This window comes from Schistocerca americana, chromosome 1 (assembly GCF_021461395.2).
Source record: "Schistocerca americana isolate TAMUIC-IGC-003095 chromosome 1, iqSchAmer2.1, whole genome shotgun sequence".
Classification (NCBI taxonomy): Eukaryota; Metazoa; Arthropoda; class Insecta; order Orthoptera; family Acrididae; genus Schistocerca; species Schistocerca americana.
The window spans coordinates 313521392-313534912 of NC_060119.1; the positions used below are offsets into that span (position 1 = coordinate 313521392).

The 13521-nt window shown below is 43.0% G+C and overlaps 1 protein-coding gene across 1 annotated transcript in view; it reads right to left on the reverse strand.

Annotated features, from left to right (window-relative positions):
- Positions 1 to 3120: 3120 nt before the first annotated feature.
- LOC124622263 overlaps positions 3121 to 13521 on the reverse strand; it is a 123627-nt gene continuing 113226 nt past the window's right edge. Inside the window, exon 7 of the mRNA XM_047147928.1 lies at positions 3121 to 3436. Within this exon, the coding sequence (XP_047003884.1) occupies positions 3348 to 3436 (89 nt within the window). The 3' untranslated portion in view covers positions 3121 to 3347. The remainder of the gene's footprint in view (positions 3437 to 13521) is intronic.

Consider the following 13521-nt stretch of genomic DNA (forward strand, 5'->3'; position numbering starts at 1 on the left):
CTTAAACTTTTTACACCCCCAGAGGACTGTAGCCCTTAGTATTTGACATAAATTTCAACTTAACAGATGGACAGACAGATGGATTGAAGTATGGTAGAACTCGCACCCTGATGCATCTGCACAAAATTAATTACATATATAGATATTTCATGTATAGATTTTGATGTCTGAGTTTGCTAGTTTGAAGATAGATGACTTAAATGGCTGTACCTTTTGATTGCAGTGACTTAGAAGCTTAAATTTTTCCCAACACCAAGGACTGTAGGCGTTAGTATTAGACGGACATCTCAACTCGGTTCAGCTAGCCCTCCCCGAGACAAAGGGGTCTTAACAGATCGACACACAGATGAGCGCAAATGTAATCTTATAATGACTCCATTTTCAGAGTCTTTGGTACGGAACTCTAAAAATGAAATAAGTGTCGAATTGTCCCTTGAAACGGCGCATATGGGGAAGGAGTATTAGGTCACAATGAGGTTTGCTGGTCAGTGCAAAGTGTACAAGGATTTTCAGGTCACTATGGCCATGTAACATTACACCGCCCAACATCGTAACACCTGGACAACCATCACAATCGTCTTACTATAAGGTATTATGTTGTTTGTCTACTTGGTGCTGAAGATTACTGGCGATCACTCAGTCATGGTGGTAATTGTTACGATGATTCCACATAATCTCTGGAAGAGACAATGTACTTGAATCTTTCTTCTAGACGAGACTGAATTCGCACACACGAAATGAATTCTGGTATGTATAAGTTACATACTTAAGGCAGTGGACGACATACATAGCGTGTCAGGGGTACGCGAAAAACAGTGCAGTCGTTGTCGTAATGTGGAAGCGGACCGATTTAACTCTTCTACAAAAGTCCATGATCGTTGGCTTTTAGTGGAAGAATCATTTCCGAAACAGCTAAGTCCGTAAACTGTTTGCGCGCCGTTATGGTTAAAGTATACTCCGCATGACAAAATGGCTCTATCCAAACCGGGGTCGAGGCAGATGTAGTGCACCATGGGCCATAGATACAGGGCTGAACGATGGCTGCGGTGATGGATTTAAGTACGCCTATTATCCATTGAGACGGCGGCGGTGGCCGAGCGGTTGTAGGAGCTTCAGTCCGGAACCACGCGGCTGCTACGGTCGCAGGTTCTAATCCTGCCTCGGGCAAAATGATTCAGATGACTCTGAGCACTATGAGACTTAACATCTGAGGTCATCAGTCCCCTAGAACTTAGAACTACTTAAACATAACTAACCTACGGACATCACACACATCCATGCCCGAGGCAGGATTCGAACCTGCGACCGGTTCGGTCGCGAGGTTCCAGACTGAAGCGCCTAGAGCCGCTCGCCCACTTCGGTCGGCCTGCCTCGGGCATGGATGTGTGTGATGTCCTTAGGTTACTTAGGTTTAAGTAGTTCTAAGTCTAGGGGACTGATGACCTCAGATGTTAAGTCCCATAGTGCTTAGAGCCGTTTGAACCATTTTGTTATCCATTGAACCCCTTTATGCCTGTACATGGCCCAGTGACATTAATGTGACTACCCTCTATGTTCGAGATCAAAGTGAAATAAGCACTGACAGATGCCAGAAGGCAGAGCTAGCAGTGGAGCGTGTGTAAAGCATGTCGGGGGATGCAGTAAACAGTGCAGTCGTTGTCTTAATGCGGAAACGAAGCGAATTGTCTCTTGTCCAAACGGGCCTGATCGTTTGCTTCCGGGACAAAGGTGAAAGTATTTCACAAATGGCTACGCTTGTAAACTGGATGCATGCTGTGGTGATTAAAATATACCGTGCATAACAAAATGGTGCTATCCAAAACTGGCAGCGAGGCAGCTGAGTTGCACCACACGCCATAGATGTCAGGGGTGAACGACAGATGCAGAGATATGCACAGGCGAATAGACGTGCAACTATTGAGAAACTGACCGCCCAGATGAACTAAAAGGCTACCAGCCGTGTCTCCTCAAAGCCTGTTCAGCAGATAATGCTTCATGTGAGAATCGGCAACAGGCACCTGCTTCATGCTCCCATGCTGACTGTTGTTAATCGGCGACTAAGGCAGGAATTTGCACCCCTCTACTGGACCTGGCGCCATGTGACCTTTTCGGATGAATCACGTTTCATGCCCCAGCAGACAGATGGCCGTTGGCGTGTATGGCGTGAAAGTTCTGAAAGCAAGCACCCCGCAACAAGAAAGGCTGACAGGGAGAAGGGAAGTTTTTCGTGGCATTCTCTGGATGATCTCGTCATTCTAGGAGGCACAGTGGATCAACACAATTATGCATCTATCCTTGGGACCATGTACACGTCCACATGAACTTTGTTTTTTCCTCGATACGATGGGATCTATCAGCAGAACAATGCAACATGTCACACAGCTTGTAAAGTACGCGCGTGGTTCGAAGAGCACCAGGATGAGTTTATCGTATTCACCACCAGAATCCCCAAATTAAGCGTAATCGAGAATCTGTGGGACCAACTCAATCGGGCTATTTGCGCAATGAATCCTCAACCATGAAAGGGTTGGGGGCTTTGGTTGTTTGGGGAAGAGACCAAACAGTTAGAACATCGGTCTCATCGGATTAGGGAATGATGGGGAAGGAAGTCGCCAGTGCCATTTCAAAGGAACCATCCCGGCATTTGCCTGGAGCGATGTAGGGAAATCACGGAAAACCTAAATCAGGATGGCCGGGCGCGGGATTGAACCGTCGTCCTCCCGAATGCAAGTCCAGTGTGCTAACCACTGCCAACCATGAAACATGTAGTCTTTGCAGCCCTGTTGGTAGCTTTCCGATCCTCGTAGAGTTTCTTCCTGCTCACATTGCAGCAGTCCACTCTGAACAAGGTAGGTTTTCCGCCGTTTCACAGCTGGTCACATCAGTGTGGCTGGACAGTGTATATTCTGTAAATGTGCAGATAATTATTTTCGGTCATATCATTCTGAGATGTGTAGCATTCGCGAAAACTTCATTACCTCAATGACATTTTTCACAGATCAATGGCGGTAAAAAGCACCTGGTATCAATCCATTCCAGGAAATTTGCATGCATTTACCTGTTCATCTGCAGTCGAACATCGTGTCTTTGACACAGCAGGATGAGGGATAGTGAAATGTGTTGTGTATAAAATATCATCTTTATTACAATTTGCTGAGCGAGACTAACAATTGTTAATCTGAGTGGGCAAAGACATGGGCAAAGCTCCAAAGTTTCCATTTTAAGTACTGACTCCTGAAGGAGCCATATTACAGGTAATCCACCACGAGACACGGTCACCTCCAGTGGACGCCACCTTGGGGTTTGGTGTGTGGTGCTGGCAGGTGCGGGCAGCGCTGGTCTGCGCCTTACACAAACTCTCCCTGCTCGCCTGGGGCGCGCTCCACGATGATGCGGAAGTAGCTGTACACCACCAGCATGAAGTACACCTCCAGACCTGGAACAGTCGCACCACACGCTCCTATTTGTAAACAATACTCATAACTTGCAGCTTAATTTTGTAAAGGGTAACCCTTCTGTCATACATAGTGCGGGGGAGCGAAAACGAAATGGCATCAGCAAAAGTATTAAGAGCTCTAAAGGGAAATATTCCTCAGAAAAAAAAATTACTCAGCACACTGAAATGTCAAAATAAATTTTGGGAACCCATAAGAAAAGTTTGGTAAGAGAATCCCACTGTTATATGAAGACAGTAACTGTTCTCGTAAGAACAGATACCATTGATGACCGTGCAACTTCTCTAGAATAAATGATGATTAATTGAAACCCACAGCTGCCGACGGGTGTTGTTGATATACCTCGATGGGGACAGAAGAGAATGTGTGCCCCGTCCAGGACTTGAGCCCAGGATCTCCTGCTTATATGGCAGACGCTCTATCCATCTGAGCCACCAAGTACATAGATGTATAGCGCGACTGCAGGGACTTATTTCTTGCACACTTTCCGTGAGATCCACATTCCCAACTGTCCACGACCTACATACGTAATGTTCGTAATAGATATTTGCCCATCCACTCATTACTCGCGCATACTAATGTACGATTCCCGCAAGAGTTAGGGCAACCTGTGCGCATTCGCACAGACGAAGGTCAACTGCCGGGTAGCCATTTAACTGTGCATGAAGAAAGTAACTGTTCTCAAAAGAACAGATACCGTTGACGACCATGCAGCTTCTCTAGAATAAATGATAATTAATTGAAACCATCAGCCGCCGACAGGTGTAGTTGATATACCTTGATGGGGACAGCTGAAAATGTGTGCCCCTACTGGGACTCGAACCCGCGATCTTCTGTTTACATCGAGGTATATCAACAACACCTGTCGGCAGCTGAGGGTTTCAATTAATTATCATTTAATCCCACTGTTAGATGCAGAGGAGTAAAGGATGACAATGATTATGGGTTTAAAGAGAGTGAACACTTAAGGTCATCAATCTCTTATCCACCGCTGAGGAAGGAATATGTGTACCCCATTTGTCTTCTCTAGAACAAATCTCATGTACAAGTATGAGGACGTTTTCTAAATGTTTGTGTAACATATACCTAAGGCGGAACGGGGTACCAGTCCGGTATTTGCTTAGCGGGATGTGCGAAACCGCCTAAAATCCGCTACCAGGCTGCAGGCTCAAAAGCTACCGGTAATGAGAGAGGCGGATTTGATTCGGGACAATCGCCTGACTGTTTAGCGTGTCAACGGATTCAGCTATACGGGCTGATAAGTGGACAGAATTTATGGATAAAAAGCGTGCATTGAGGGTGTGTACAAAAGGCTCGAACTGTCTACTTGCATGATAGATCAAGAATTGTATGATGAGCTGGAGGACATAGGTTCCAGCGTTAATGAGTCAAAAAGAGTAGATAACTAAATTTATTCAATTATTGTCTGAAGTGTTTCATTTATGAGCCTGGAGACATACCGACAAACTTTCGGGTAAAAGTATCATCCATACAATCGAGGAGACAGCAAGGGGTGAAATGTGTATTACAACTAGTAAATAAAATGGAGGATCAGATAACGAATGTTTTAGAAAGGTAAAGAAAACAGATGCAGTTCTGAGGTTCTGCATGATAATGGAAGGAAGACAAGAAAAATCAAAGTGCTCCCACAGGATTTTTCTACCTAGAAAAGTGTATGGCAACTAACACTTTACACTATAGTAGAAAGAAAAGAACTTTCAGAAGTGGCATTTAAATTTACGGTGAAAAGACATCATTGTAAATTCAGCGTGAAAGGTTACCGTTGAAGATAATCTCTGATAACATTGCTATCATCAGCGAAAAGGAGGAAGCATTACACTATCTGTTCAATGGAATGAACAGTCTCATGAGTTCAGAATACGCGTTGATGGTAAACTGAAGCAAAACGAAAGTAATTAAGTGGAGCGAAAATGTTATTAGCGATAAACTTAATATCTACATTGGGGAGTACGTAATAGATTATGTGAAGGAATTCTGTTACCTTGGAAACAAAATTACGCATAGCAGACGAAACAAGTAAGGTGCAGTACACGACGTAGAATAGTGCATGAAAAGGGGTTCATTAGTATAGGATAAGACCCTTAATTTCATGCAGAAATTTCTGAAATTTACATTTAGAGGACAGCGTTGTATGCTAGTTAATCACAGATTGTGGGGAAAACGTTGAAGAAGAGAATTGAAGTACGTGTGATGTGGAGTAACAGAAATATGCTATACATATTGTAGCATATGAAAACCGTAGGTTGCTCGAAGAATCGGCAAGGAAACCATACGGTTGGAAGCCCTAACTTGAAGAATGGATACACTGATTGAATACGTGTTAAGAAGTCAGCAAATATCTTCTGTGTTTCTAAAAAGAGTTGTAGCGAACAAAAAGGATAGGCAAGATAGATATCCTGCAACTAACAGAGGAAACTGGTTGCACAATACGTTGTGCATACGTGTATTAAACATCACACTTTATGTCCCGGTCGGAAGATAACAGTTTAAGTGATTGAAACTAGCATTCAATTACTGTTTCGACAATGCGGTACTGTTTCTACACTGCGATCTTGGCAAAGTAAAGATTAGTAATAAAATCTTCAAGCATTCAAATCTCATAAAGCCAACAGGAAACTCCGTGGGCTGGAAATTCGTCCTTGACAGCCGTTTGTAATATAGCTCTACCTTGCCACTAACATTCTTTTAGTGACAGAAGCTTCAATGGACGTCAGAAACGATACTTTACTGCTGGTAACACCGGAAGTCATGTGGAGAAGTAAGGCAGTAGACCGCCAGTGCCCTACGAGACAGTCCGAAGGTTACACAAATCACACCTCAGCATTCGAAGGACATTTTCATTAGTATCTACATTTTCTTGGTAGTAAATCCATAAGATTTTTTATGAAAAATAAAAACATATCTGGATTTATGCACAAGACAGTTGCTGCTATTTCCACACAACGCAGCACCAACGACAACGCCCCTACACATTGCAACTGTGAACGACAACTTTTTTAAACGACTGTTGTGGGTTACGTAATTTGGACATGATTTCATAATCATTTATTTACCGTGTGGTTTTAAGCACAGTATTAAGTAGTATATGCAGTTTATAAACAGACATGTGAAATTTTAACATAATCAATTGCATCTTTCGCTGGCATCAGGAATTCGTTGACAATTTCACGATTTGCCCTGCAGGGACATTTTGTAGACAATATGGCGGACGGTTCACCTGCGTGTTCCACAGTCGCATTTTGGAGATGGAGCCCTACCCTATCTATAAAGGGAATTCACGTTATTGTCATTATTGGTGCATATTCTGTTAATTGTTGTCCATATTCTGAGCGATAATGGAAGTTTCTTTCTTAAGCCGGGAAAATTCTGGCAGTGTAGAGGAAGCCTTTAATCCAGTCTCGTAGCCATGAGTCGGTTAAACTGAAATGAGACATGTGCAGTTCCATGGCTGTTTTTGCGGTGTAGGTGCTCCAAAATTTCTGTTAAAATTACTGTGATAGTGGTGTTTATGAACTTGTGTTGCCTCTCAATACGAAGGTTCCTAATAATGCTATATCAAGTATAAAACGTTGATTTCATAAAAATTTTTTTCACTTTCACTTTGCACTGTAAAGCAAATTTGGCTATGACCGATTTATGAATATATCCTTTTGGGTATAGCTAAAAGTGCGTTAATTGCCGTGTTCGTGGTTTCAACATGTAATTGGCCTGAGGTGCATAGAATTTTGCACACACCAGCTGCTTTTAGTGAATGACAAACATTTTTTACAGATATGAGCAGTTCATCTATTTTTCAGATGGACTAACACAATTTTTAATCTCATGTATCTCAAAGACTTTTCCAAAACCATTAAACTTGTTTCGAAAGGGAGGAAAAGTGCTGGCTGTTGTTACTCATTATCACTGGAATTAAATCATCTTGCTAACAGTCATCACTGTTTCAATTCGTCATTGATCATTTTTAAAAGCTAATTGTAGGTACTTGATCTGCAGGTGACAGCAAATAAATCAGCTCTCACATTTTATTTACTCTATCCTCCAAAGTTTTAATAAACATCCCTTCTAGTTTGGATGTGGTTGAGATCCTTTCCGTACGCTTTGTAGCTCAATGATCCTGCCGCCCGTTTGATTACTTGGATGGATGTCTGAGGACCAACTACTAATCGGACGTCAAGAGCCATAGAATTTTAAATGAATAGCAAAACCGAGCGGTCTAAGGCGCTGCAGTCATGGACTGTGTGGCTGGTCCCGGCGGAGGTTCGAGTCCTCCCTTGGGCATGGGTGTGTGTGTTTGTCCATAGAATAATTTAGGTTAAGTAGTGTGTAAGCTTAGGGACTGATGACCTCAGCAGTTAAGTCCCATAAGATTTCACACACATTTGAACATTTTTTTGAATAGCAAAATTGAGATACTACTTAAATTTTAACTTATTTGAACAGATAGCAAGTTTCACTATCACATATACCATCATCGTAAAAGATGAAAATAAAAGATCTTTCAGATTTTGTGAAACATGAACGTGGACCTATTATTTACAAACGGACAAACAAGGGAGGTGATTGCCTTAGAAGCGGCTGGACAGAAGACACACAGTCGTTACCATGTACGTCTGTGTACCAAGAATGTGAATTTTGCGGCTTTTACGCATCAGGTTCACTGATATCCCCTAGATGTTAAAGTGACGGCATTTCTCAGAAAACTCTTCACGTGAGAAGAGATGCCCAGCGGTCTCTCTTACTTATCACCCACCCACTCATAGGGAATAATCTCAGGTAACATTAGGAACAACTAAGGAAACAGTGCAACCAAATTTGTAACCAATGATCTCTGTGTCAAACGTCTATATTGCTACTATGTAACTCTGTCGACGTGGAATGGTAGAAGGATGCAAATAAGCGAGACCAAATGTACAAATGTGAGTTCCTAAGGGACCAAACTCCTGAGGTCATTCCTCCCTAGACTTACACACTACTTAAACTAACTTATGCTAAGAACAGCGCACACGCGCATGCCCAAGGGAGGACTCGAACCACCGGTGGGAGGCGCCGCCCGATCCGTTACATGGCGCTTCAAACCGCGCGGCCACTCCTCGCGGCGAGCGAGACCATGTGCGACAAAAAAAGTAACTTACTTGGTAACAGAAAGTGCGAATTTCGTGAGTCCTAGAAATATCATATTACTCCAATAATGGTACGAATGAAAGTAAATCATTTGGACAGATGTAATATTGAGATATTCTCGTGCGATGTGTTTATCTTTCCGATAAAGAGGCGCCAATTTATAAGCAATTACACTTAGAGCTTTCTTGGATACGAAGCCATTTTACTTTATTCTTCTCGGTGGCTTTAGAATTAGTTTGCTGCATTATGAATATCATTCCTGCTGCATTATTCTTGGTCCATGACGTCATTCACGACGCTACCTTCCTGCTTCATAGCACGCGTCCTTTTGTGTTAATTGCCTCTGCATAGCTAAAAGTTCGTCTCCAATACATTTTATGGTATGGCCAGAGGAAAGCGACTTTGTGAAGAAGAGTCAACAGCGCCCCAGAAGTGGTCAGTTATCTCTTATTCAAAGAAGCCAGTGGATGGTGTCTCCTTAGATCATTGCTAGCTAGAAAAACTATACACAGCTATCTCCATTTTACATGTAATGGAAAATTATTCTGGTTTAGAGATTTTTTTAATAACTGGTATCCTGAAAGTGTTTTAATGTAATGTTGCTCAACTTGTGACGCCAAAACTAAAGGGAATGTTAAGTGGCTGGTGGTTCTTATTCAAATATAACACAGTTTATAAAAGGGTACAAAGAATCTAGAGCGTACCGTATACAGAATAAGCAACGACCAAAGGTCACGGTGCTCAGAAAAGCAAAATACGACTCACGAAATAATACACATAACCCATCTTTAACTGACTTTCCCCAATATAAACGTTCACTGAGGGGTCAACTGACTATATAGTTTAACAACACGTTACTGCGTATCACACTAGATAGAATACTAATAAATGAGACCCTCTGAATTCACTCAGGCTACAACAAAAGGGCGTGAATTAAGATACACAAATATCAACAGACTTTCAATACAACATCTCATTCTACAACCAAATAGAAAAAATACCAAACCAAAGCCGTCACTCTACTTAATATTAAACAGACAACCAAGAGCTACAATATTAGCAGTAGAGTCAACTATCTATAGACTCTGTTGCACATAGAACAGTAAACCAGTGAAGCCCAGTAGCAATGACATTTTAATGTATACTAGGCACTCTTCTTTCGGCTAGTACTCTCTCCACTGAGTACTCAACTAGGTAAGACCTACCCTAGCTTTATGTGCTACTGCCAGCACTTATCGCTGCAAACAGATACTCTTCTAACTGTCGTACTCGCAAAAACGCTTCAGAACTAGAGTGAAGAGCCGAAGAAATTGGTACACCTGCCTATACCGTGTAGCCCTCCCCCCCCCTCCCCCCCCCCCCCCCCCCCCCCGGGCACGCAAAAGTCCCACAACACGACGTGGCGTAGACTCGGCTAACGTATTGAGTAGTGCTGGAGGGAATTGACACCATGAATCATGCGGGCCCGTTAACAAATCCGTAAGAGTACGAGGGGATGGAGATCTCTTCTGAACAGCACGTTGCAATCCATCCCAGATATGCCCAATAATGTTCATGTCTATGGAGTTTGGTAGCCGGAGGAAGAGTTTAAACGTAGAAGGGTGTTCCTGGAGTCACTGTGGAGCGCTTCTGGACGTGTAGGTGTCATATAGCCCAGTTGGGATTCCCCAACTCTGTCGGAATGCAAAATGGATATGAATGGATGCAGGTGTCCTGACAGGATGCTTACGTACTTGTCACCTGTCAGAGTCGTATCTAGACGTATCCGGGATTCCTTATCACTCCAACTGCATGCACCCCACACCATTACAGAGCCTCCAGCAGCTTGAAAAGTCTCCTTCTGACAAGCAGGGTTCATGGATTCAAGAAATTGTCTCCATTCCCGTACACGGTCATCCGCCCGATACCATTTGAAACGAGACTCGACAGACCAGGCAACATGTTTCCAGTCATCAACAGTCCAATGTCGGTGTTGACGGGCCCAGGTGAGGGGCATAGCTCTGTGTCGTGCAGTCATCAAGCGTACACAAATGGGCCTTCGGCTCCGAAAGGCCATATCGATGATATTTCGTTGAATGGTTCGCACAGTGACTATTACTGATGGCCCAGCATTGAAATGAGCAACAATTTGCGGAAGGGTTGCACTTCTGTCACGTTGAACGATTCTCTTCAGTCGTCGTTGGACCCGTTCTTGCAGGATCTTTTCCTGGCCGTAGCGCTGTCGGAGATTTGATGTTTCACCGGATTCCTGATATTCGTGGTACACTCGTGAAATGGTCGCACGGGAAAATCTACACTTCACCGCTACCTCAGAGATGCTGCATCCCATCGCTGGTGTGCTGACTATAACCCCGTTCAAACTCACTTACATCTCGGTCGCCTGCGATTGTAATAGGAGTAACCGATCTAACGACTGCGCCAGACACTTGTTGTCCTATAAAGGTGTTGCCGACCGCAGCGCCGTATTCTGCCTGCTTACATGTCTCTGTATTCGAATATGCATGCCCATAGCAGTTTCTTTGGCACTTAAGTGTAATTCATCACTCTCAGATTCACTACATTTCTTGGAATCACGTAGCCCATCACAGGTCGCTGCCTAGGCGAAACGATACCCTCGTTGACAGAAAATGTCTATCAATCCCGTCCGTCCGTCTAGCAGGTTGTGTTGCTGCGCAGCAAAAAGTCCCTGCTCCATCTTTCCAGGAGGTAGTCCTCGACATCCAAGCTGCTAGTCGTGCCGCTTTCGCTTTCTGATTCCCATCTGTCTCCACTCCACCGTGTCTCCCTCTAACCGACCGTTGGTGGTAAGTGGTAGGGCAAGAATAGAACGAGCCAAACTTGAGCCAAACCTAGAGGTTATTCTGGGAAGTCTGTCAGGTCAAAGAGGGCAAGCCTTCCCCAACCCTGGTGCTATTCTGCAAATTTTTCATGAAGCACCGCGCCCTCCTCCCCCTAGCCAAAGCAAAATTTTAAACAATGCTACTGAATGCCGAATAGTGCTATTATAACTAAAGACACCGACCTACTAGAGGCTATGTAGAATAACAGGAGTCTACAGTCAAACCTAAGGCGATAAAACACAACAGAGTGTAAATTAACTATTTTCCACAACTAATGTGTAGCAGTATTGTTAAAAGTTTGCAAAATACGTGAGCAGCATAGGAAGTGCAATGTTTATGTACACATATTTATTAAATTAATGCCCAAAATTCTACAGAACCCCAATAGTAATAATAGCTAACATACGAATATGTAGGCCTAATAATTCTACGACGTAAGACTAATCTGACCTGTTTTATAACAAGAGAAAAAAGTGCATGACAGCAAGAAAAGAAAAAAATAAGACACTAAGCAGGTAAATAGACAAACCGAAAGTAGCTATTCAGGCCTGAAGTTGATGTGAACCACAAGACAAATTTTTCACGTTCGAATTGTTCTGAAGCATCATTTTAGAAAAGAGAAAGATAATGAATCGTGTTAATCACTAGAAAAATTTAAACGACTTTATTGGTTGAAAATAACTGCTGTTGTTACAATTGAGCTGGCCGCAGTGGCCGAGCGGTTCTAGGCGCTACAGTCTGGAACCGCGCGACCGCTGCGGTCGCAGGTTCGAATCCTGCTTCGGGCATGGGTGTGTGTGATGTCCTTAGGTTAGTTAGGTTTAAGTAGTTCTAAGTTCTAGGGGACTGATGACCTCAGAAGTTTAGTCCCATAGTGCTCAGAGCCATTTGTTGCAATTGACAAAGACCAGTAGGAACCGAAATAAAATAACAGTAGTTTACAATCAGAACTACAGTGGTAAGGCTCTCCAAAACTCTTACAGACTGTACTTCCTATATTATTCTACACGTCTAAGAAGTCACAATATTCTAAAGTGCGTAGCAAATGTAAAGTATCGGCTGTAGTTGTTATTAACCCGGTGAGGGTGTAGTTGGGTCAGTTTGATCCTGCTCATTTTGTTTTGTTGGCAGTTCTTTGTCGCACAACTGCACATTGTCAAAGTTCTCAGTAGCTGTAAATATTGAACTCCTCTCCCTAATGCGTGCACGCACTCATTCAGCTGCCATCCGTGAAAGGAGATAAATGAGTGCAAACGGTAAGAGGGTATTTGTGACCCTTCCACAGCCGCGAAGAAGTATCTCTGTGCCATTTTTCCGTTTATCTTTTTTCGTGGCTATTTTGTATTTTTTGGTGTTTTTAGTCAAAGTGGACAACGAAGAAAGGGAGGCTGAGCGTATACTTCGTTGGCTGGTGTAGTTACCAGACACTGAAAACGACTTTACTTCAGATGATAGTGAAAATGAAGATTGTGTAAGTGAGTACAGTGGCGATAGTTGTGTTGAGCAAGATGCAAGTGAAGGTAGTGACAAAGAATATAATATGCCACTAAATGAGCGCTGCGTTACCAGAACTAGTCGAGCGATCGGAAAATCAGGTATGCAATTCATTTTATTTTGGTAAAGATGGATCCAAGTGGTGCAAAAATCCACTTCAACAACAAGTTTGGACCCGTTCTGAAAATATCATCAGGGAGGTACCTGGTGTGAGTTTAGTGGCAAGACAGAGCTTGAATGCTGGAGTCTGTTTTGCAATGAAAATAGTCTTAGTATTATCTTGAAATACAAAAACTTTCAAACTGCAAGAAGGAAAGCAGCTTGTGAAGTAGTTGCGAATCAGTATTTTATGAAGGAGATGACCATCAGTAAGCTGAAGGCTTATATATGCTCGTTGTACATTGCTGGATTTTACCGATCTGGAAGGCGGAACGCCGGTTTGGACTTTAGATGGAACGCATTGAAATATTTCGGCTGACAGTGACACGGCAACGTTTTCATTTTATTCAAAGTTATCTTCGCTTTGACGATAAATCCACACGTGAAGAAAGAAAACGGCTGGACAACTTAGCACCAGTACGACAGATATC